Source organism: Etheostoma cragini, chromosome 9 (genome assembly GCF_013103735.1).
Source record: "Etheostoma cragini isolate CJK2018 chromosome 9, CSU_Ecrag_1.0, whole genome shotgun sequence".
Lineage (NCBI taxonomy): Eukaryota > Metazoa > Chordata > Actinopteri > Perciformes > Percidae > Etheostoma > Etheostoma cragini.
In genome coordinates this window covers 7,530,310-7,556,967 of record NC_048415.1, presented here as the reverse complement: position 1 = coordinate 7,556,967, position 26,658 = coordinate 7,530,310, and the positions used below count along the sequence as shown (strand labels likewise).

At 39.7% G+C, this 26,658-nt stretch overlaps 1 protein-coding gene across 1 annotated transcript in view; it reads left to right on the top strand.

Annotated features, from left to right (window-relative positions):
- anos1b (anosmin 1b) overlaps nucleotides 1-26,658 on the top strand; it is a 40,053-nt gene that overhangs the window by 8,866 nt on the left and 4,529 nt on the right. The window contains exons 2-9 of the mRNA XM_034882298.1: nucleotides 1,720-1,767; nucleotides 15,725-15,787; nucleotides 16,361-16,568; nucleotides 17,094-17,278; nucleotides 18,525-18,654; nucleotides 21,552-21,645; nucleotides 22,246-22,489; nucleotides 25,193-25,331. Of these exons, the coding sequence (XP_034738189.1) occupies nucleotides 1,720-1,767; nucleotides 15,725-15,787; nucleotides 16,361-16,568; nucleotides 17,094-17,278; nucleotides 18,525-18,654; nucleotides 21,552-21,645; nucleotides 22,246-22,489; nucleotides 25,193-25,331 (1,111 nt within the window). The remainder of the gene's footprint in view (nucleotides 1-1,719; nucleotides 1,768-15,724; nucleotides 15,788-16,360; nucleotides 16,569-17,093; nucleotides 17,279-18,524; nucleotides 18,655-21,551; nucleotides 21,646-22,245; nucleotides 22,490-25,192; nucleotides 25,332-26,658) is intronic.

The window sequence follows — 26,658 nt, the reverse complement described above, 5'->3', positions numbered from 1 at the left end:
TTTTTGGAAAAAGTCTGCAATGAAACAAAGAGTGAAAAATTTAAAGGGGTCTGAATACTTTCCGTACCCACTGTATGTCACAGCCTTAATCCTGTCCTCACTTCAGGAAAAATCCTTGGCTGTTCTAGTGACAGTAACTTATTTTAGCTTCTACGTGCAGCATCTTTACAGGGCTTATATGTTAATATAATTAGTCCTTATATTCATACATCAAATTTCAATTTATTTCCTTTAGCAGGCATTTTACCATACTAGTCAGAATGCATCTGTTTTGAATGTTAAGAGCGTATGAGTCAATTCAATAGCTTCTGTATCGTGAAAGCCCTTAACCCCTAATCTCTAAACTTTAACCTCTGCCCTGTTACCCTTAACTCTCATCATACCAGCAGCACAAAGGCTATTTAAAAGAGGAGAAGGCCTGAAAAGTGTTGGTGTATAAAGACATAAGCTTAGTTCAGGCTAAATACAGCACGCTCAGGAGATGGTTTAGCAGTCGTTAAGAGGGCTTATCACACACACGCGCACACACACACACACACACACACACACACACACACACACGCAGACGCACACACACACACTAGAGGCTCATATACTCCCTAGAGGAACACACACATGACAATATACAGATACACAACTGCACACACACATTGTAATAGTTGTTTTGATGTTGGATGATGGCATCATGATTGTGCTGATGATGACAAAGCAAAGAGCAGCAGTTTTGCCACACTGACTGAATATCTCACCAATTCAAGTGAAAAACAACTAATAGGTTTGAGTCGGCAATATTTAAACTGGTGAAATAATGAATTAATTATAACAAGATGTTGGCATTTCACAATTACGTAATTATGACGTCAAAATATACTTCATATAGTTCAGACATCAACAGGTAAAAGCAGGTCTAGGTGGAATTGTGCTTTTACTACAGATGTATGGATGATTACAAGTTTGTTTCAAAGAGTTTTTCTTGGATGGAAGAACATTTAGAATTTTTGTTTTGTTTAAGATTATCAGCTTTTATTTTGATAGGACAGCAGAAGACATGAAAGGGGAGAGAGAGGGTGAATGGCATGCAGCAAAGTGCTGCAGGTCCAAGTCGAACCTGGGCCCGCGCCGTCGAGGAGTAACCCTCTATTTATGGGTGCCTGCTCTACCAACTGAGCTATCTGGGGTGCGTACATTTTGAAATGTTGAAGGGACTTTGAGGGGTTGGATGGTTAATCTGTAATTCTGTCCCTGTGGTCATGAGATGACGTCTCCCTCTGTCACAGTGGTTATAGCAGCCATGTTTACTGGTGGTCTTGACTCACTTGTCAGCAACTGTACACACACACACACACACACACACACACACACACACACACACACACAAACACACACACAAACATAGATCTCACCAAGTGACGCAGCCTCTGTCTGGTTCAGCAACCACAAATACAGTGTGTTAAGTCATTTTGCACCCTGAGGATAATATGTAAATAAGAAAAAGGTTGAGTGTGTGTCTGTCTACATGTCAGGTTTGCTCTGGTTATATGGTGACCTTTTATAAACAATATTTTGCTTTCTGTCTCCTTGTATCTTAGACAGCAGTCTCACACAAAAGGGTCAAGTGTGGGCAGAATGTTTCAAACACAGGATTAGTCTGTGAAAGATTTATTTCTCTCTCTCTCTCTCTCTGTTTGTTTTAATCCTCATCCTCTCCGTCTTTTCCAGAGTGACCAAGTTCTGGTTTGGTGTGAAAACCACAGACGCTGTGCGCAGGTAAATACTCATACACACAATCTTGTACTGCTTCACTTCTAAAGATATTTTACTGATGGGCATTCAGTTCCCTGAAGGCTTACCCAAACATGAATCATTCTGTGCCTAACCCTGATTTTAAGCCAGTCATAACCCTAAAACCGAGTCTTCAATGTAGGGGGGAAGAACACTGGTCAAACTTCTGGCTACATTAACTCTGATGTGGTAGTTTATTCCATCAAACACAATAGGCCGTCTTGGGGTTGTTGGGTGATTAGCCTGTGAGGGTTTTTGTCATTTCTGTTGCACTAGCAACTCCTACTGGTTGGGGATGACAATCTTCTTGTTAGCAGTGAAAAGGGAAAAAACAGGGCAAAGTCTTCCTGTAACTATAAAATAAGTTGTTGATCTTGAAGGGACAGAATTTGTCTTTAAATAAAAACATATACAATATGTACAAAACTAGAGCATAATACCAGACAACAAGAAGGTTCTGGTGGCAAAAACAGCAATGAAAAAAAGCAAATGTCAAATGTGTTGATCTTTTTCAATCAATCTTTTTGCCCGGCCAAAGGGCTGTCATGGAACATTACAGTTTTTTATGATAGCTATGACAATTTTTTCAATACTTTTAATTTTCCTAAACTCTTAACGCACCAACACACCTACAACACACAACTGGCAAAATGGGTAACTTTATGCTCAAAATCCCACATTGTAAACTAAACTCTAACACAAATTTTCCAAATATTATAAAACACAATACACTGTGTCTACCAAAACACTGCAGACATGTCTAAAAATCTAATAATTCTTCCTAAATACCAACACATGTTCTATTAAAAACAGGAACATTTAGTCAGTCTTAGCCCAATGTCATAAAAACACTAATATCAGTTAGAATTACTGAAACTGCATTATTTCATACGTGTCAGGTCTGCCCTTGTACAACAGATAATAGTATTTTGTATTGACCATAGATTTTGTTTTACACTGCAGTTTCTCTTGAAGCCTCACTACATTTTTGTTTTATTGGGTTTAGTAAATGCTGCATTTTGTTTCTTGTGCTTCAGAAATTCAAAATGAATGAGCTATCTCAGAGTAGTTTATAGAATGTGTCACTGCCCGATGTGAGTCGAGTGCAGATTTGAGTCACGTATGCGTCACTTTGCAACAAGTAGCATACAAGATGCTAACGAGAGACTTCTTTAATGTCAGTACAGTAAAATTGAACTCCTTGACGAAGTTTGTTCACTGCTGGCTGCAAGTTGGCATCAAACACAACATAGGCTGTCACTGGAATGTTTTTTTGAGCTAAATTTAGGTATCAAACAACCATAGATAGCTAAAAACATTTTTGAAATGTTTCCATATTTTTTTAAACTGACATCTTATTATATAAGGGGCCATGGAAAATATGTGTTTCTGACTTACTGGCACATCTCAAACTAATTTCTGTGCAACAGTTTAAATCAGTATGCAAGGTACATAAAAACGCAATTATTCTTACTAAGAACAGTATGTTTGCTTTGTGCTAAATTACCATCTAACTGTCCAACTGGTGTATTAAGTAAGTAAGTTTAGTATAAGTGTGATAACACACAACAAGGTGTCCTGAATTAATATAACAAAGCTGACACAACAACAGTAAAAGAAGAGTCAGAGTTGCTGCTTCGAGAGGCAAAGAGACCGAGAGAGAGTCTTTCTCTTGCTTCCCTTGTGTATGGAATCTTTACACTCACCACACAACTCCTGTAATAGCAAAGCTGGTGTTTTTAGTTAAAATAACGACCTCCTCTATATCCCCATTATCCATCCACCCTGGACAAAAATTATTCACTGTTTATTCACTTAACACTGCCTGCCAGGAGGCTTTATGTGTGTGTATGTGTGTGTGTGTGTGTGCTAATTCATTGTTTGATTCAAGAGGAGTTTCCATGCCGTGTATTTTTAGCTGCCAGTCTGTCAACTCTGCAGCAGTTCCTGCTTGTTACAGCTTTCTGGACATTGCTGTGGGTGATTTATATATCACCCATATTTTGATGCAATTCATCATGTTTTAATTCAGACATGCTAAAAGATGAAAACAGGAAAATATCTTGAGTATTGGAAAAAAACAGATAGGAGTGAAAAATAAACATTTTGATCAGTAAACAAAGTATGTGAGATCAGAAACTATTTCATGGACTGATTAATGATGTTGTGTAAGCCACAGCCCAAAACTTGTTTGCAATATATCGGTCCACCATGACCTTATACTTCCTGACCTGAACTTACTCAATATTAATGACTATTCTTTCTGGTTTCTTATTGATGTGTTTTCTGAACTCTCCGTTCAGGTTCACACATAAAAACTTAATCGCAGCTGAGGGTGCGTCTGAGTTGTATTTTACTTCTTGCAACACTTCCAAGCTTTGCTACAAATGCACAGTTGGACAAAGTGAAATCAAGAAACAGGAGAGCGAGAGCTTTTTCTTCTTCTGTACAGCGGGTAGATCAGTTGTGTGTGTACGTTTAGGTCAGCTGGGGTTAATGTCAACAACAGACAAGAGCATGCCCCCTCCAAAACTCCCACCAGCAGACCGTTGCAGTGGATACCGCACCGAACAAAACATCAGACCTCAACCTTTGGCTATTCCTAACCCCCCTCACCACTTAAAACGTGCACAGCTCCTGTGACCTTTCCCAAGCTTATCTATATCCTTCCTTCTCACCCTTTCTTTGTTTCTATTCCTGATGTTTAGAGTTCAACAAAAACACAGGGAAGGAGAACAGAAAATATTTTCTAGTTTAATACCACATCTAAACTTTATTACCTTGGCTTTGTGACTTGCTGTTGTGCATGTGTGAATACCAGTGTGGCAACGAACGTCCAACAACAGTCTCTGAAAATGGCCAGTGGGGGCTGACTTTGTAAACTACAATTTTCCTTTTAGACAAGCTGATACTGCAAAGACATACACAGTGTCTCTTCTAGCTTGTTTGAATTGCAGAATTATTAATTCTTACCATTTTACAGTCTGTTGACAGTGGACACAGCCCAATTTGTAAAAGTCACCAGTGTAGGCCAACAAAAATAAATTAGAACAGAAAGGAAACTTTCCAGTCCTCAGGCATAATTGCCAAGATTAATCAAAATAATGAATTATGAAGCAGAGGAAGTCCAACACTGTTTAATATTCCCAAGGTGTGTATATTTGTTAAGGATATGTGGGAGATATTTAAGGCTTGCTATTTGTTTTTATTGATTATGTACCTTGGGAGCGTTACACATTGAGCACAGTCCACTTTTATTATTGTTTCATTAGGCTAACATAAATATAACAGAAACATAATACATACATAATATTCCCAGCTTTCCATTCTTCTCTATTCTATTCATTTTTCATTTGTTCTAGGAAAATTTTTGAGTGCTAATTAGCAAATGTTAGCATAGCATTGGAAACATTGTAAACATCAAACCGGCTTAACATCAGCATGTTAACATCGTCATTGGGAGCATGTTAGCATAATGACGTCGGCATTTAGCTTAAAGCACCACTGTGCCTTAGCAAAGCCTCCCATTCAGTCTCTAGCGTGGTTGGAGACTCTAATACTAGTGCTGCTATGAAGATGTACGATAAAGTACTTTGTTTGCTATCAAATATTAAATGTTGTCTAGTCACAAGCATTTTTTTTAAAGACTATTTTTTAAGCTTTTCTGCCTTTATTTGATAGGACAGCTAGGTGAGAGAGAGAGAGAGAGAGAGGGGGGGGGGGGGGGGGAGAGACATGGAGGAACTGATTCTGATTCTGATTCAAACGCTGGACCCCTGCGTCAAGGCTTAAACATACTGTAAGCTACAGTATACAGTATGTCCACCTGCTCGACCCACGGATCCAGCCCAGCCACGACTGTAAAAATTTTGATTCAAATTTAACTATAATCTGACTAAAGAATAGATGAATCTGACCAGATATTCAACGCCAGTTTTCAGTACTTCGTGTTTTTTTGTTCATCAGTGCTAAGTACACTATTGTTAAGGTGCAATACTCACCCGCAATTTCCACCAACTGTGAAACGGCTGCGGATCCGCTCTGGAACGACCACAGAGTCAATAGGTTTCAATGTGTGTATTTTCCCTGACTTTGGAAGGGCTGCGTTCCGACTCCGTCCCAGCTCCGGTGAGCCGCTGCCCTCCGGAGCAGATACGCAGAGCTTCTATTTTTGCCAGAGGACGGAGAGCTCCCCATGAATTCAGCACAGGGCAGATTGTGCGGGACAGAAAGTCGAACACAGAAACAAAATAGAACATCTGGTCAGAGGTTTTTTGGTTCTGTTTATAGAAACTACATCCTGTTATATCGCGCAATCATACGTGAATTCGCAAGATCTCGTGGGTCCTCGTGACTTCAGCTGTCAATCATGGCTGCAGCCAACAAATTCGGACCTGGTGGGTATTGAAGGACAGTGGAGAACGGAGCCAACACAAAGTGCAGCTGAAATTGCGGGTCAGCCCTTGTCTGGACCATTTTCTCTGCAGAGAGAAAAAGAGAAGGAGAGAGTCAGAGGGAAGGAAGTAGTGAGTCCACTGGTCCTTAGCTGGAAGAAAACTCTCCTCTGCACAGATTGATTTTCAGACGTTTTCTCCAGTGAGCTACATTTTTCTTATCTTTATAAAGCCAATTTTAGGGTTATTAATAAAGCAAATTTAACAAAATGTGACTTGGTCTCAACCTACATTCCACTGCAGATCTCATAAAGCCTTTTGGCAGTGTAACATACTGAATAACATTTGTCAGAGATTATAACAGAATAATTTGGGGACTGTTTTTACTTTTCGTTTAACTCCTTTTTGGTTCCCGTGCCAGACCTGGAGCAGTGCTGAATGAGGTTGTTCTCACTGTGGTTTAACACGTGTAACACATAGTCACACCCCCACACGCACAAAGTGGTGCACTGGGAAGCTAAAGGATGAATTTAATTTCCCATGTAATCTGTTTCACTAATGAGGCTGAAAGCCTGCAATGATTACTTTTTTCACACTGGAAATGGCACAAAACAATTAAAAATGGCAAGATATTTGAATCATTTTTTTAGCAGTTTCATGGCATGTTTTTAAATAATCTTTCTCTCAGAGTACCAGGAGCATTTGTTCAAAAACAAAACTTTATAGGGGACTGTAAAGTGCATCGGTAGGACATGTAGGGTGCAAATACTTTGCAATGATGTATTATTAGTCTTCTATATACAGTATAGGCCCACTGTATCCAATCATTGATTGCATTACAATGTCATTTGTAAATGAATAATGTAACAAAAAAGGATAAAAATTGTCTAATGTTATACGTCTAGTAAATGCCTTAATATGCTAGGATAGAAGAAAGAGAAAAAAGCAAAGGTAAGTTTTGTCTCATTGAATGTTGTACTTTATCTGTTCCGTATGATGCCCGGGATTTCTTTATTGAAGACAGAAACACACACCAGGCAGATGTTGACCCAACTCATATGGTTTGTGGCACATCATCAGTAAACTCTCATTCGTGGAAACACACATGGGAATTCACTAAAAATTAACTACAGCCCTCACTCAACTCCTTCATCTGTCCATCTCCTTCTTTTATCTCTTTCATTCTCTCTCTTTCACACACACATACAAAGTAGACGTAGTAATGTGTACCAGGTGTGTGAGGCAGCAGGATGTCCACTAACAAACAGGCCTGATGCAGAGCTATCAAGTCATTGTTTCTCTTTCTCTTATCATAATCTCTCTTATTCATTCCTTACTACTTGCTCTTAAGAAGTTCACATTACTTGTAATACCAGTTGGAAAGGTTATGGTTGTATTTTTGCTGTATTAGCTTAGCTTTGGTGGATTTCAGATCATACTGTAAGTCAGAACTCTAATAGTAGTATTGTCATATTACACTGTGACTATGTACAAAGGTAGCCTGACATGCACCTCTCGAAAAGTACACATCACGTCGACGCACATCCCTCAACGTTCTTGGTACCGTTGTATTTCCCCCTACTCATTTCCTGGTTCTCCTTCTCTATAAACAACATGAAGTCAAGGAGAGGGTTCATTTTTCCTGTTACATATTTCCCACCGTGGTCAGAAAGCACAGGGGAGACACTTTGTTTCTCTCACTATGCCTCAGAGTTAACACTTGCTCCGAAGCTAATCAACATCACTCTCTCACTCGTTCTACCACACACTCCCCAGGCACACACACATGCCGGCCCTGCTATTCTCTTAAAGAGATCGACGGACTCACCAACACACAAGCATAATTTAAGGCCACTTACGTAGGCTACCGCGAAAGCTCTATTTGGAGCTTCCACAGAACCATACATCACGCTTTACATCATGCATGTGTGTGTAGTCCCTTCATCGTCTTTCCTGGATTCTTAAAGGGGTTTCCTCCCACTCACACATGCTCGGTGTATTTCCAAAGGTAGGTGTCCAGGTGGTGTCTCTAGCGAGATGCTCGTTGTATTTACCTTGGAAGTCAAAAGGACGTCACACCCAAGTTGATTGTGTTCCAGTACAACAAGTCAGAATGTTTGCGCCAGCCAGGTTAGCCATTGTTAGCGATACCAGTTGATGAACAACGCATTACACTAAATTTTAAGCATTCAAACACCGTAGCAAAATATCAACAGATAGACGTTGGACAGTACTGTGTGTATGACTGGTTTAATGACACAAATAATACAGAAGTGCTATTAACCTAAATGTTAATACAGCTTAGACTACCGTTGATGCACAAAGTAGCCATGTTGGATTTTTTTTGCTCGTGGGTACTGTGGGGTTCTCTCCGACTTTTCAAGACAGAAAATTACAAAACTGAACACACCAAGAGGCCAGAGAAGCTGTAAAGAAAACTTCCTTCAGCTGCTTATATCCACAATGTCCTTCTTTCTGTCTCAACTCAGAGTTCATGTATGTAGATGAGGGTTGGAACATATACCAGCGGGTAAATTGAGAGGCTTAGTTTCATCTTCACCACAACAATCCAGTGCAACACCTAACACTAAGGGTGTGCGCACCAATCCACCTTAAAACACACACATTCCATTATACGCTCACCTTTGAACAAGATCACAACATATTTGAGCTGCTTTAGTTAGGGCAGACGTTTGTTCCATTGTCCACTGTTTTACCACACACTTGTAGGTGCTGAATCTTGCATCAGTTGCTTTTCATTCAAAACAAGTGTTGGATTAAAATGACAACTGCAATCACAATGTTATAATCGAAAGAGGTCGCAGGAAATAATAGAAGAGGAATATGTTGAACAGAGTTTCAACAGTCAGGCAGCCATCCCTATATGCCAGCTGGAAGCTCCCGTCTCCCTCTCCTCCTTAGATTTTGAAGTACAACTCAACTCAGTACAACAGCTGCAAACAACAGCTTGCTAGCCTTTATACGCTTGCATATCAATCTAAATTTTGTGTCTTTCTTCTCCTTTTCCCACAGTCATTTCCATTCCCTCTGCTGTTCGGACTTGTCTACTAGTTTATTAAGATGTCTGGTTGAGATATGTAACATTTACTTGGCTATAAGTTCAAATTCTGTCAAAATATTGTTAGAAATACAAGCTCATGCTCGCAGGGCATTTGAAAGAATACATGAGATTTTCAAATCTGAACCTGATATTTTGGCCTTTTAGAAAGTAGAACTGCTGCCTGCACACATCAATTTCTTCAACACATCAATTTCTTAATTCTCCATACTTCCTTCCTTTCTCCGTCCAAACAGAGCCATCAGTCTAGCAATCTTATTTTAGACAGAGAGAGCACAGTGAGAAAATGATTAGTGGAAACACAGAGAGAGAAAGCTCTGGCAAGATTTTGTCTGAGGTTATTGTGGGCACATGTGGTTTGAGAGGTGAGGAAGCCAACCACCAAACTATTTCAAAGCATTTGTCTTTTTGACTGTCCTCCCAATCTCTATTTCTCCAGCCTTTCCTCTCCTACCGCAAGCTACTGATTTAAGTTAGCTCTGGTTGTTGTACATGTTTTTCCAAAGGTCTGGCAAAAGTATAACATGCTTTTCAAAGGGATTTGTGGAACAAATTCCACAAATCTCTTTGAAAAGTTTTCACTCATGTCCACAACTCCACAAAGCCTGAAGTGTGTTTATTCATGTGTGTAAACTTATATGTGTGTTTGCAAATTCAAAATATAAAAGTGTGTTCTTGCCCTTGGTAATGTTCTGTAGAATCTTATTTATAAATGTGGTTACTACTGAATTTAGCACTGTGACATCAATAAATCCACACTTGTGAAATAATTGTGCTGCACTAGTTTGACTATCATGGACTAACTTAAGCCTGAGGATGTGAAAGAAGGAAGGCATACATGAAAAAGCTAAATTTAGATTTGTATTCACACCAAGTTATTAAACCTACATGTGCTTTTTAAAAATCATACCAGTTAAAATCATACACGTTCCCTGGGATTGTGGCATGCAGTCATAGTTACAATTTTACAACGCTTTTTCTTGTCATTCACATTGATACAGCGATGTTTAAAGATTGGTATTGCACTATAATACTTTCATGGTATATATTGAAATGTGTCTGTATCTAAATTTTAAATATTTTTGTCAATTTTGTCAAAAACATGTTTATATTAGTCAATTTAAGGGATTGAAAAAACATTATTGCAAAAGTCTTGATGTTGACAATGTTCTTGATTTTGCCACTAAAACTAAAAGAATAGTGAAAGAAGTTAAACATAGCTAATCCCAAATAGAACATACTTAATAAATACTTGCACACAATGAACTGGTGATGGTGTATGGAGAATGAGAATGAGCACATCTGGTCTGTGGCTGTCTTTGTCTCTCTCTTCCTTTTCCTTTCTTCTGGACCTGTTTCACAATTTGTCTTTCATCTCTTCTGTCCTTTTCAACTGACACTCACTTCTCCCCCCACCCCCATCCACTCTGAAACCATATCTCTCCTCCCCTCTCTTTCCCATTTCCTCTCCTCCCTCTCGCTGAGTGTGGCTGTCATCCCTCTATTGTGGCAGGTGAGGCCATAAAACAGCAGGAGAGGCCAAAGCAGGGCTGAGAGACTAGGTGTGTGTGTGTGTGTGTGTGTGTGTGTGTGTGTGTGTGTGTGTCTGTGTCTGTCTGTGTGTGTGATTAATTATCATACAGATATCTGAGGAGCTCACTATGCAAACTGTGCACACATACGGACACATACACAGTCATTAATCTAGGCTCTGTTGTTACAGTGTGTTGGTGTGTTAAACATTAACACCCCTGACCTCTGACCTCTGCTGTGTCTACTGCTCTCTCTCACACACACATAACTCATCATGTCGCCTTCAAGGCCAAATGTGTCCGTTTGTCTCTCAGCTCCACTTACACAAATACGGTGCATGTACTTTTCAGTGATTTACAATATCCAAGTGATATTTGAGAGTGTAAGGTGTGTACCACATACATGCCTCAAGTGTTTTTAGCTTAAATCCATTTTCCTCAACCCTCCCTTTCTCCCTTCCCTGTCTTGCCTTTCTCTCCCTACTGACAGTAAAATAATACATACGCAAATTCATTACTTTAGTAATAGAAGTAAAAATACTCTGTTGCATGTAAACCTTTTTTGCATTCAGCCTTTGTAACAGTAGAGATTATTAGAGTATAGGACTATTACTGGCAAAATAGATACTGTATAAAGTATCAAACATTAAAGTAATTCATGCAGAATTGCCCCTGTAAGTGTTAAATTAATATATTATTGGATTGTTATTGCTGTTGCACAGACAGACAAATCAGACGTTTTGCACTTGTGATATTCCTCTTGAACTGGCTAAAACCTCTTAAGGGGGCACCTAATCTTTCTCAAAGCAGAAAAAACTTTAGGTTATTAGACGAAACCCCAGTTCTTTGATAACAAAGTGAGGTGTTTCACTATGAGAATCGCCTCGATGTGACCAACTATGGAAGCTCCAATGACACCACGTCTGTCCATGACAGACAGGTCGAACTGTGCTAGGACCACGCCCCCTCTTATAATCCTAGTCAACAAGCTCATTACAAATCATTCCAGATAGGTTTCTTTCCATGATCTCCCCCACCCTAGCAAGGGTGAGAGGACAGGGCCTGACGCTAATCATAATAGCGCCGCAGTGTTCATCCAATCATAGGAGAGATAATACAGTGCATAGAGTCGCACGTTTGACTATGGGTGGGCTAGAACATCCACACCCATGGTGCATTTATGCCTGACAGAGAGAAGAACACTGCACACTGCATGTTTTCCTGCAACGCAAAGAGATCTACGGCTGCCTGACTGTATCTCTGCCAGATCTGTTCTACCACCTGTGGGTGGCGAGTCCAATCTCCGTACAGATGATTCCCTCCCATTTCCGGCTCACTTCCATCAAACTGGCAGGCACTGCCGGCAGAAGCTGTTTTGCGGGCGGCCAGGCTGGTAGAAATCCCTTGCGGTCGTACCGGTCTCTCTCTGCCGGCTATTGTATCCCAAATTTGGCATCCGCACCTTTACAAACCTCTAACAAGTTGCTCACTGCTGGGGGAGCTGCGTCGGCCTTGACTGTTGAACGGGGAGTGTGGAGTCGTCCTTGTCGTCCTCTTCATCCTCCTCCTTGTCCTCCTTTTCCTCCATTCCATCCATGTCGAGGAGATCAGAGATGGTATTGTCCTATGCGCCCTCACAGTCTGGTTCCACTTTGAGGAGGTACTTGAAAAGTTGTTAGCCTGTTAGCAAGATTAACACACAAGGTTTTTCCAGTCTGGAACAGTTCTTGTTACAAAGTCTACTATCTAAACTTTTATTTCACAGGGATGCCTCACAAGCTGGGTAAAACCCCCGAAATAAACTTCAGTGGGGATGTATGTTTTATCCCTGGATTAGAGGAGGATAAGTCAGGCAGAGCAGAGGAAGAAGGAGAGGAGAGGTGTTGAAGTAGGGGCAAGTAAGGAGGTACAGAAAGGCAGTGCAGGGATGAAAGGTCAAGGACGAGAAAAAGAGGAGTGATAATGTGAAGATAAGAGATAAAAAGAAGAGAGGATAATAGAAAGCGGACAGAAGGGGGAAGAAGTAGAAGGGAGGGGTCTGAAAAATTCAATGTCTAACTGATCAAAGTGGCAGGACGAAAGCAGAGGTTGAAGGGATAGTACAAAGTGGGCTGGGTTTGGATGCAGGATGGAGTTGTACACATGTGAAAAAAGACAAGAGTTGTGTTTGTGTGTGGGTTTGTGCGTGTGTGTGAGAGAGAGAGGTGTTATTGGGGAGATGCTGACAACCTGAGCAGCATGTGTTTGAGTGAAGAGACCCACGAGGGCTCCTTAAAGAAATGCATTGCACTTAACAGTCTGGATACAATAATATGGGTGTGTCATCTATTATCTTTCCTTTCTCTCTTGTATTGTCTCCTAATACCCAGACTCCTTGAGGAATGCGTAACAAAGAAGAAAAAGGATAATTACTCTCAATAAGTCTCAAAAATGTATCTTTTGTGGACAAAGGCTGTAATTTGCCTCTTCATGGGAAACAAAGGTTGATGTCCTCCTGGATGTATGCCAGTTTTAATGGATTAAATTATGAGGTCAAAAATTCTAAAGTGCAACACACATTGCTGTCCATGCGTGTGGTAAGGGTGTTCCAAACTAAGTGTGCCAAAATATTCATGTTGATCTGGCAGAAATGGCCAGTCTAACATGCATGGAGTGGCTATTTTACCATCTTCTTAATATTAAAGTATATGATGCCTAAATACCTGCAAGTGTTGTTCCCTATGAAATACCATTTAATGTTTTTTATTTACTCCCCAGAGCCAATTCCCAAAGCCAGCACTGACAGCTTTAAATGTGTTGTTTTTTCTGACAAGCAGTCCAAAACCCAAAAGATATTCAGCTTACTCTCGTAAAACACTAAGGAAACTAGAAAATACTATCATTTGAGAAGCTAAGGCAACACAGTCTTTTGCATTCATCTTCTGCATGGCTCAAAAGGATCAGCAATCCTCCCATTATCAAAATAGTTTGTGATACCTTTTCTGTCGATTGACTAATCCATTAATTGACTAATCGCTGCAGCTCTGGATGTGTGTTACACTTTAGTTTTTACTAGTAAATATAGTAATGTTTTAGTACTAGTATTTCACTAATCAAAATATACTGTGCACTAAACTGTTATATGAATTCTACAATATCATCAGAATATTTGTAACTCATGATACCAACATGAACAGTTTACAGAACACAAATATGTGTTTAACTGGTTGTTACAGTCTGCAGCGTAATGCATGTTTCTGATTAATGTAAATCCGATTGAATGTGCCTGAGAACAAGGCAGTAAGATTTGTAATAGCAAACAGACAATATTTTTGTTTTGCTATTGAACAGACAATATATCAAAGACGGTGAAATAATTATAGCACCCACAAAGGTAACGTTTTAAAATCCTGGAAAAGCCATATAAAACAATTCTCTTTTAAATATGTGCACTAATTTCTCATTATTTGGAACATAGTGGACACGCGTATAGATGCACATAGATTTCTATATGCATATCTTGTCACTATTGGAATCCACTGCAACCTACATAAATCTAGCTGACTACAGCCCAGTGGAGAAACAAACTTTGTACTGCCACATTTCAAACCTACAGAGCAAGAGTGTTTAACACTCAATAGGGAGAATTTGGGGTGGAGTATCACTTTAAGCTAACCAAAACCTTTTCATCCATGACTTAAATGAAGTGAGCCAACTGTGGAACATTAAACAGCTATCATGCTTCACACCGAGACTCAGGCTATGAAACCAGGACATATGAATGTTTGTTGCTGTATGAACCCCATTGACAAGTAACTATAAAGTGTTTGTCTTTCATTTTATTAACAAATAATTTACATGGTCTTTAATGCAGTGCTCACATATGATGATAACCTTTAATGTGTTCATAATCATCAGTCTGCAAATAAGCCTAAAACAGCTGGGGTATGAGAAAATACTTTTTCATCCAACAGTAGCCCATTTATTTGTGCAAAAGAAGTTTTTATGGCTTTGTGTTGATTGTGTTTGTTTCGTGGATGTACGATGGAATAAATTGGAGAAATGATTGAAGACAGGCACACTGGGGAGCTGAGGGAGGGAGACGGACAGAGGGAGTGATAGAGGAGGAGGAGGTTCGAGGTGAAACCGCAGTTTTTATATGTTGTCTGGTTTTAATTTGGTAAGAGCCATCATTCACAAGTTCACTGAGGTGGCAAACCAGATGAATGTGTGCACGTGTGCACTAGCAGTGTATGTTTTCTTTACAAACACTAAGACCAATGCAAATGCTAAAACCCTCTTACACTTTGTCATTTATCCTTGTTCCAACACGTTTTCTTGTATTTCTTCAAACCTTATTTGAAGGAATAGTAAGACATTTTCAGAAATACACTTATTTTCACTTTCTGGCGTGGAGATAGATCACTGTCACTCTTGTAATTATGCTTAGCACAGAGACTGAAAGCAAAGGGAAAAGCTAGCCTGACGATGACCAAAAGCAACAAAATCGGTCTACCAGCATCTCTTATGGTAACTAATGACCAACTGCGACGCTGGCATTGTTTTTAAGTCTGTGTGTCTTAATCATTGCAAAATGTGGTCCTGGAGACATCTACTGTAGGGGAAACTACCGCAGAGGTAGTTTTTGAGGACTTAACTGTCTGTCTGTCTTTTGCCACCACGATAGGGTCATAACTGTGCAAGATGCAGTCATGAAGCTTTACATGTGTAAAGTTTGAAGATTCTGGGGTCCTTGAAAGGGCACCGGAAGTGTTTGTCCTAAGATAAGCTAACCTGATGCAGGCTGTAGGTTCATATCGATCCTCTCATCTCTCCACCAGAAAGCAAATTATAATATTTCCCAAAAATGTTGAATTATTGCTTTAAGAAGGTGTTGATGATCAAATGTACTTACTTTGTTGTGCCTAAAGCCTCATATTGTGTTTGTATATGTGTAGTGCCTACAGCCTTGCAAAGAACTGTGGGAAACGAGGAAGGTCCTTTCTCCAAAGTCTTGTGAGGTAAGACGGAAAGAGAGTGCATAATGCCATGAATGAGCATTCATGTGTGTGTTTATGCAAGCTTATGTGTGTTATGAATAACATGTTTGTGAGCTTTTAAATATATACATTTGGGAGTGTGCAGTGGTTATGTGTATATTGTGCATGTGTGTGTGTGTGTGTGTGTGTGTGTGTGTGTGTGTGTGTGTGTGTGTGTGTGTGTGTGTGTGTGTGTGTGTGTGTGTGTGTGTGTGTGTGTGTGTGTGTGTGTGTGGCCTTGAATGATTATTTGTAAAGCCAGTCGCTGTGGTCTTCATACTAGTTTTTCATCACAATAGCTGAAGCATGTTACTGGCTGGATGGCTGGTTGGGAACACACACACACACACACACACACACACACACACACACACACACACACTCACACTCACACTCACACTCACACTCACGTATCCCCTTTTAGACCTGATCTCAAGGGCTGGCTTTAAAGAATCAAAAGGAGTTTACCAGAGAAAAACACTTGACTGTAGACTTGACTGTTTCTGTTGTGTGTCAACTGTAATAATAACCATTTCACCCTGTTCTTTCCCTCAGAAGCAGACCGAGTGTGTGACGAGCAAGGAGTTTCTGACCTCTCTCAGGTTGTCTCGTCAGGGGGACTGCCCTCCGCCTCATAGAGCCACCGGATTTGCTGCAGCCTGCGTGGAGGGCTGCTCAACAGACCAGCATTGTCCCTCCCCCAGGAAATGCTGCCCTAATGGCTGTGGACACACTTGCCAAGCCCCATCCAATCTATATAAAGGTAAAGGCGGGTGGGGACCTGTGTGTAACATATTGTGGGTTGTATTATGACAGGTTGCTGTCACTGCTGTTTAGTGAACGTGCTTATAGTTGTTTCTCTTGCGTTTAAATGTACTTGTCGTGAGTTTCTTTGGTGTCTGCCAAATAAATAAAATGCAATTTAATGTGAAACCATCCTCAAATACTGCCTGCTTGACTGCATCTGAAGACTCAGACAGCCCCGCCATGGTTAAAAGCAACAGCTCAAGGCTGTGTGGAGCTAGCCATGAGTACAAACTGCCTCAGACGCTGGGACGCTTGTTCCTAGTGTCACTTTGTTGATCGTCAAGTCATTTTTATTTATATATCCCAAATTACAATCTGTACAAATACAAACAATAGATACTGCATTGTACATACAATACCCTTCTACCCGTTGACCGTCAATCTCACAATCACTTGGTGTTATTTTATGTCATGTTTTTTAAATAACTTTCAAATAACATTGCTTTCCTCTTTTGACCTTTTAAATAATCATTTGCTCCAGGTGTTCCTTTGAAGCCTCGCAGAGAGATGAGCTTCGTGGAGAATTCAGACGGCCATGTGAAGGTGCTGTGGGTGTCAAAGTTCAATGTCAGCGTGGAGCCAGTCGTTTACATGCTCCAGTCCCGTTGGAACATTGGGATTCATCCCAGTGAAGACCATGCCTCTCCATGGACTACTGTTGCCATGGTAACTACAGTAACCATATCATATTGCACCCTGGGTACCTGGGAAGGATTAGATTTTGAAATTATAAAGAAATTCAGTTTTTGAATCATCTTTTCACATTTAAAGAGATACAGAATCCCTACCACATTATTAGGAAATATTATCTGTAGAGATGTTTATGAGGAAAAACAACTTTGTAACAAGATGACCCATAGCTGATTCTCTCTTGAGTCATTGCAGTTTTCCTGTGCCTTTAACAGTGGAGCAGCGCCACAAAGTTCGTAACATATCTTTAACTCATAACTCTCAATTTTCCTCGAATGATGAAACTTCTCAGCTATGGAGATGGATGTTAGACTCTGTTTCCACCTCATCAGTCTGCCTCCTTGCTGTCTAAACCTCTCCACCCCAGCCAGTCTCCCATTCTGCCAGGGTAAACCGTATGTCTGTGTGTGCGAATGAGTCCGTGTGTGTGTGTGTGTGTGTGTGTGTCTCTCTGTCTGTCTGTGTGTGTGTGTGTGTGTGTGTGTGTGTGTGTGTGTGTGTCTGTGTGTGTGACTGTGTGAGGTTAGGTAAATAAGCAGAGCTTAAAAAGGAACCACAGGCAGCCACAGTCGTTCCACCGGCTGACTCTGAATGACTGAACGCTCATTATAGACTTAAATAGATGGCAGCTCGTGTCTCTGTGTGTGTGTGTGGGGGGGATGAGTAGATTATAAGCAGTTGATTGCATTTGCACTGTCAGGGAGACAAAACATGTAAATCTTTAGCAATTTGAACCATAATTTGGGCAAATCGTTTAATTTTACTATAATCAGATGGAATTCCAATCCAGTGTTCATCGGACTTTCCAGCTCATTAACTTGTGAACCCTATACATCTAAAAGTACACAGGGCTCTGTCATGTTTTTTAGAAAAAGAACATATGAATGGCATGCATCTGTGAAAGATGATGGAATATGTTTCCCCAAGATAGAATACCAGGCTGAAAAACTGTGTTTTGCTGCCCTCTCTGGTTGAACATTTCAAGCCTATTTCACGCGTGACGCCACCTAGCATCACTGATGGTCGGGATGTCACAGTGTCCAGGAGTACACATGTGCATCGCTGTAGTAAGGTGAAAAGTGGAACCACTGAAGGTCAGCAAAAACAAGATTTTCAGGGGATGATAAAACTCTTCATCTCTGTCGGGAATAATTGTATTTGTTTTGAACAAAAGTCTTTCTCTGTCGGGCACCTGTTATATGTGATGTGTTTGTATTTTCAGACACTTTCTGAAGATGTGGTTCTGTTAGATTTGAGACCTCAGCGCTGGTACCAATTCAGAGTAGCAGCCATCAACAGCCATGGCAGCAGAGGCTTCACCACACCCAGCAAACACTATATCTCCAGTAAAGGTAATACAAACACAGTTTAAGCACATGCTTTCATTTTCTTTTGAGAGCTGTTACTAGAGTCCCACAGAGAGTGAGGATTTCTCCTGTGTGTTTCTGTAACTTACTCTTGAATTTTGATGTTCTGTCGTGAGACACTGAGCAAATCATATATTCTCCCGTTCCATTTGTGTCATTTTATGAGAGATATTACACCTCTCTGAGGAAAAGTCAGAAACTCTGGAACATTTCCAGTCCTCTTCTTTCCTGTTCCTACGCTCTCTTTCACTCAGAGTTGATGGATAAGGTACACACAGCAGGAACACTGTCAGGCAGTCCATAAAACACAGACAGGAAACAGAAAATACACAATTGCACATGCCCTTATTCACACATACATATACAGCACACATGCTCATTCAGTTGGTTTAGTGCCAAATCTCTGTTGTGACAGGGTAAGAGTGAGAGTAAGACAGTTACACACTCACACACACACACACACACACACACAAACACACACATACACACACACACACACACACGGTAGGAGGTCGTAGCTCTAATGTTTTGCAGACTTAGGTCATAATGATGTTGCGCCAGGTTTGGCTTGCGATATGAATCTCCTGCCAGGATTGGCTGGAGCATGTTTGTATGTGAATAATGACTTCAGGTTGGACTGAGCTTTGGAAAAAGGTTCTTTATCAGTTGAGCACTTATGGGGGATTATAAAGAGGTGTCTGAGATAGCATTTTCCACCGCCTTCAACAAAACACCAAATAGTTGAATTCATCATGTATTAATGTTTAGAGGATATACAACCTATGCCACAGAATAGTGAAACTTCTCTGGTTGTCCTGGTGGCCTACCAACATTCACACATATATAACAATTATAATAAAGGAATAGTTTATAGGATATTTGGGAAAAAACTCTTATAACCTTTTTTGCAAAGAGGTACAAAAAAGGATTCTAATGTCTGTCTTTCACATATAAACCTGGAATCATACTTCTCTGGGCTGCATATATAAGTCTGTTTTTTTACTTCTACCGATTGAGGATTAGGGGTATATCCTAAATGTCAATAAATCAATCAATCAAAATACTTTATTGAGGGGGAAATTAGGTTTGTTACATGTGAATATATTCTAGAAATAGAATGTAGAAATACAAATATAGAATACAAAGTATGTAAATAAACAAATCTAATATGAATACTATAAAAATAATTAATAATAATGAGAATTAATAATAATTGACGGGCAGGTCTGCACTATGCGCCATTGAGAGTTGGGAGATGTGCATGTTGGGGACCTAAGATTTCTCATAAAACTCTTCCCAGCGTAGGTTCACAAAAATGTATAAGTGTATGTAAAAGTGTTTCTCTGCAGAATAATAATTCCAGGTTAAGGCAATAGCCAGCAGCCAGTGAAAAAATCTAATATGTGCGTTTATGGTGGATTATGTGGGTTATTTCTTTGCTGGGAGCAGTAACTTCCTGAATTCTCTGCTGGTTTCTTGCTTTTTTCATAAGTGACAGGGGTATCGATCTACCCATCTAACTGTCTGCACGATAGCAAGTATGTTCATATCCCAAAGTACTCAATTATTCCTCTAATAAAGAGTGTGTGTTTGTGTGTGTGTGTGTTTGTGTGTATATTTTGAGTGCCAGGGTTAAAGGTTAAAGACAGACTTCTAAATAACATCGGAGTCTTGTGTTTCCACTTCATTAGTCTGATTAGTCAGGGGCTGGAAGTCAGGGGTCACAAATCAGGAAGCCGGGAGATGTCAGGATGGGTGGAGTTCCTTCACTGTGACCTTATTCTAACCAGAGAGAGAATCTCAATTTGAAAATCCCCTTTCCTGCATATTTAGATATTAGGGTTGCACAGTGCCTGCCAACAGTAATTACTAGGGAATGTCTGGTTCAGAGTACTCATCTTGATGTCTTCATGTTATGAAACAATGGACACAGACAGTGAAAAAGGCCTCCAAGAAGAAACGTGTGTCTTGGATATGATCTGGAAATTACTGCTGGCACTGACACATACCCTTCTTATTCCAAAGAAAAAACACATGCACACACAAACAGTCCAAACATGCTGGCCTAACTTTGATCTATGCATCTGGGTCAGCAAGGCTGGTGTCTATGGGAGGCCCACCATGGGGGATGTAGTTCTAATCAGATATATTTTGTAGTTTTAATCAAATACAGGATTGGGGTTTGAGTTTCTAATTAGATACAGAGCTAGTGTTGAAAGAGCAGCAACCACAGGATTTAATCTTGGATGCAAACAGTGACTAGTGGTGGTCGCCTTTGGTCTGTGTTGTGGTAGCTACTGAAGAAGGAGGCTTCAGGCTTCTCCAGTATTGCTCACTTTTGATGCTGTAAATCTAATTGGCTTTGTAGACTTGAATGAAACCAAGAGGAAATTAGCTTCACCCCCCAGACATTGAGTTATTACAATATAGTCAAGCTGGTTGAATGGTCTTTGCCTTGTCGGAATCATGATCTTAACCCCAATTAGTCTTCACTAAATCTCCATATAGATATAATGCTTTCTTGACCCTGGAGCAGTAGATGAGAAGAGATAAGAGTATGAGGTTATACTATTTGTCATAAACCGTTGGGACAAACATGTCCAGGGTGTCATTATCACAGGGGATGTCCTATCCTCTTTAACAGTTTCATTTTGATTCATTGACTTTAATCTCTCTGAACAATGCCCTCTGACTGTATACCTGCCAAATCCCCATGAAAAAAGCTTTGAGTTAGTAAAATGTCATCTCAGTCACCTTCAGTAATTACGCTTAGAGCAATATGCTTAACAAGCAGCAGCTGAAGAGTACCTATACCTATTATTTTGATGATCATTTCTGCCATTATCTTGACAGCATTTTTCTCTGAACCTCTTTCTCTGTAGACCCCTCAACTCCAGAGCCTCCAATGAATGTCAGAGTGAGCAACCACACTCTAGACTGGACAGGTTCACAACCAGGGACCCATCTTACAGAAAGGTATCTCAATAGATGAAAATAGATCAATAGATTAGATAGATAAATGATAAATATTATTAGATAGATAAATGTTTATTTTCCTTGCTAGGTTAGATGCTGTGCATCTTTTCAGGGCTGTAGGCTGCAGTTGTAAGTCATAAAATGTATTTAAGTGGATGGTCAGTGCCTCTCTGATGGCGTAGCTGCATGCAAATTACAGTTCATCCTTAACCTTAGTCTAGTCATACATTGCAGCACAGTTTCTATTTTTGTGTTGTAAGGGTAAATAAAGTCAAATGAAGTTTAAATCATTTCATGGATCAGCAGAAGTATTGCAATCAAACATTTATTAACAGAGGTCAGGTCTATTGTAAAGTGATGATAACATGTCTGACAGCACATACATAGAATAAATTAAATATATGAAACCCAACACTGAAAGCAGATGACAAACAAGTATTGCAACTATTTATCTACCAGCCCAATGGAACATGTTCATAAACAATTACTTCTAATCTAAACTCTAAACTTATTAAGTAGTATCTTTCTTTTACTTTATTACCACAAAAGTGTTTACATCCATGCTGCAATGTTGTTTGACTTGTTGCTTTTTTCCCTCAGGTCGGGAGGAAGTGGGGTCACAGTTGCAGTCTTACTAAGCTGGGAGCCCCCTAGAGAGGGAGACCTGCCAGTCCACAACTACAGAGTCACCTGGATGCCTCGACATACACACACAGCGCACAAACACATGGACACACTGCATGCACACACACATACAGTGCACAATAACATGCACACACGTCCTACACACCCACGCACACCAGAACAAGTTAAAAAGGAGAGCTACAGCAGAGTGACTCAAGGGGTAAGGAAACTTTTTCTTTCTTTTTTTAAATTATTTTCCCTATTCTGTGCAATCTATGCCCATCTGAAACACACACGTGTGAACACATGAGACACAAGTCCTTAAAAAGAATGAATAAAAAGTGCACATGCATATCAATAGCTGCACTTGAGAGATTTCACTGGCTCTGTAAATCCATGCACCACACACTTGAACACATGCACACACACACATACGCATGTATGCACACATACACTGAGAACAGCTAAGGCTGTAAAATCACTACAAACAAAACAGGTTTGAACAGCTACTGTATGCAGGTGGTGCAAACTATTTAACTCATTTAATATGATCATGGCAACCTGTAAGTTGTATATGTTTAAAGTTCAGCACAAGTAAACAGGAAACAACCCCATAAGAACAAATGGTACTCACATTCAATATTTCTTTATATTCATTCTTAATGTCATTAAAAGATTACCTCAAATTAAAGAATGTCCTGGTGAGCCTGTTAACCAGTAAACATCCAACAAATGAAAGTTAGGTGGAGACATAGTGGAACTGCTAAAAATTAAGTGAGGAAAAAAATTCTCTTGCTATTCTGCATTTTGTTGTTGAATTTGCATACTTAAAACTTGAAACTTACATGCCACTAAAGTTGATTCAACTTTTTAAGATTTTCTCACAACATATATACCAAAATAAGGTTTACGTGTGCATTACTTTAGATCTGGTTTGACGTGTTTACACTGAAATCCCTGTTTGGCATGCTTTTCCTTTACTTTTGTGCATATGTTCCTTGTAAATCTGAAAATGCAATATTGTCCTGAGACAGACATACCATTATCTTCATGGGACATAACTTTGTTAGAGTGGGATGACAACACACAGGTCTGGCTTTACAGCAGTGAAATAACATTACTATTAAGACATGATAGATTGACTGACAACAGAGAGAACTGGCTTTCGTGCATTTAGATAACATGTTTAACTCAAGTCAAAACATCTGGAAATTTACTGACAACATGCCAGTCACAGCACACGGACAAGATCTGTGCAAAGGTAGACTTATATGATTGTTGTTTAGATGAATATTTTACAGATCATCATTACAAGCAATAAACCATGAGATTGATGGGAAGTTATTTTACGAGGAATAAAGTGAGTCATTGCTGTTTCCTTGTTGTTCAATTAAAAGAGTAACTTTGGTAAACAGTTTCTTACTGTTTAAAAAAAAATTATATTTAATGCTTCAATAACAGTCAAGAGGGTGGATTTGACTATTATGATTATAGGCGTGACGGTGATGTAATATGTTCACAATGCAACCACGTCCAGTCAGCAACGGCAAAATACCCATAATCCCAGTAAACAACACCAATATTACAGCTTTGACACAACAGTTATGATTGCCTGTGCAGTAACATTTTCTCTTCAAATTAGTAAAAAGTACTCTTTGCACAGGATCCTTTAGATATAGACCCACTTAAATGCTCAACTCTAATGTGAGCACTCACTTCAAGAGAAGAATTAAAAACATCAAAGTTTGAGTGTTTTAGTGCAAGCGCTTCATATGGACCCTTCTATCCTAAGTAGTGATGGCGATCCCAGACTGAGCCTTGTGGAGCCATTTATCTCTAGTCTGGTCCTCTGTTCTGCTTGGCTGGGAGGCCTGGAATTTAAATGAGGCCCCCTAACTAGTGTTTCCTACTTGCAGCTGCATCTAGACACACAAAGACAGCAGCATCCCAACAGGTAGGTCAGGAACAGAATAACATTTCTACGCTGTGTAAATTAGTTTTCATATTACAGAAAGCCTTGATATTTTATTGTTCTCCGTTAGCACATGATCATACATTCCCTAGATAGATATAAAACATATATCCTGTCATTGAGGAATTTATGCAGGACTGGAGCAATTTAGCATTAAACCTGAAGTAAAAGGGGAAGTTGGAGGAAATATTCAAACACAAAAAACTCTCTTGAATCAGTTCTTTTAAATATAGTTACATCAGCCTTACAAATAATGTTCACTGACAATATACACCAAAATAGAAATCCAGGATTCTCTTGTATTCTCTGTTTCTCAAATACACACACACACACACACACACACACGCACACACACACACACACACACACACACACACACACACACACACACACACACACACACACACACAGCTGTACAGGCCATATGTTTTGTCTATCTTGAGAGTAATGGAAATACGTCAACCCCATTTTGTCTGCAGGTCACCAAAACTGCTTTTAACCTGCTTTTGTCTCATTCTGTCTTAAGTGTGCACTCTTATATAACTGAACACACACACACACACACACACAGACTTGTTATCATCCAAGCATCTGTTTGTTGTGACTAGCTCAAATCCACGCAGACAGACAGACATCATTGACTAAGAGCTTGTTAATGAGCTGTCAGTCAAACAGCAGGCTAATGCAAAACAGGTCTCCACTGTCAAAGCGGGGCACACACACACAAACACACAACACTTAAAGGGAGGATTATGATAACAACAAAGACGGTGAAGATGGTGGCAGTAACTGTACTGGCTATAGTGGAGATTCTGAGTTGTTTTTCGAATTTAAGGACACATCTAAAAAGTAAAAGTGAATAACGAAAGAGTAAGAAGTAGCCAAGAACCACTGTTCCTAACTGTTAGGAAAACTTCTCTTTCCGTGTTCCCGTTCTCTATTGTGTTATAGGCACAGTGTGAGCTGTGGCTGCAGGGTCTGCTGCCTGCTACTTCCTACTTCCTGTCTGTCCAGACAGTGACCTACTGGGGTCAGAAGAGGCTGAAAAGTCCCAGAGTCCAAATAGTCTTCAATACAATAACTGATACAGGTAAAACAAAAAACCATCTTCCTCCTCATGGTATACTTTTTATATTCAACAGTAACACTGTACCACTACCAGCATCCAATTTTCTCGTCATAATTTCAGTAGAATGTGGTTACATAAAATGCATTAAAGAGTTGTAAAGAGTTTCATATGGTGCATGTTGTGACTGCAACATCTGCAGTTACCTTAAGAACTAATTAATTGGATAAGAAATGTGCAGCTTTATATAGCATGAATACAGCAGTCATACCATTGCCTCTCTTAGCAGTATGGATAAGCATATCATCTTTAGGAAGGAAAGTTCCAATCTTCAGTAGGTTTTGTACAATTATGTGTTGGGAACATAACCATAAGGGGATATAAATAAAGCTAACTGTTGCTTAAAACCATAAGGGTCTATCAATAAAGCTAACTGTTGCTTAGTAGCCCAAGTAATGTAAACTGTAGCCTGAAGCTTGTAAGGACCCCCTAGCAACCTTATCCCAAATAGAGACACACACAAGTACATATTTTTACGAGTATTTTTTGGGGCTTTTTATCCTTTAAGTTTTGACACAATAGTTAGGTGAGAGAGGCGGAACACATGCAGAATATCATCACAGGTCAGATTTGAACCCTGGACCTCTGCGTTGAGGTATAAATCTCAAAGTATATGTACGCTTGCTATACCACTGTGCCAACCTGGCCACATCAAGTACATATTTTTCAACATTTCATTAACTTCATCATATTTATCATTATTCAATATAGTCCACTGTACCATTTGCAAACATAACTGTACATTATTGAGTCAATGATTTTAGTAAGTAAGTCATTAGTTTAGTTAGTTTGTGCAGAGCTGCAGAATTTACTGACTGTCAGCATGTTTTGTGTGCCTACAGCTGCACTGTTTAAAAAAGTGGAAAGTAGTGATGTTAATGGTTGTCCAGGCAAAAGAGGTATTTATAGGCAACCTCTCGGTCAGCCCAGCAGAGGATTATAGCCAGCTGCAGCTCAATTATCAAACCACATACCAACAATTTTACATGGAACATATTGCCATTTATAATTTAGCAGCATTAATGTTTGACAGAGTCCACATATTGGCCTGGTTTTCCCCCTGAGGGTCAGTTAGGCCAGATAAAGCCAATTAGTGTTTCTATGTGAATTTAATAATGGGAAAGCTAGCTACCAGCTGCATCCTCGTCACCAGTTTATGATATTCCAGGCACAATATAATACATTTATTTATTCCATGTGCTATATAACAGGTTTCATACATATGTCACACACGTGATTCATATGATGTATTTTTGTGATGTTGTCGGTTAGAGGCAGAACAGCTACTGTA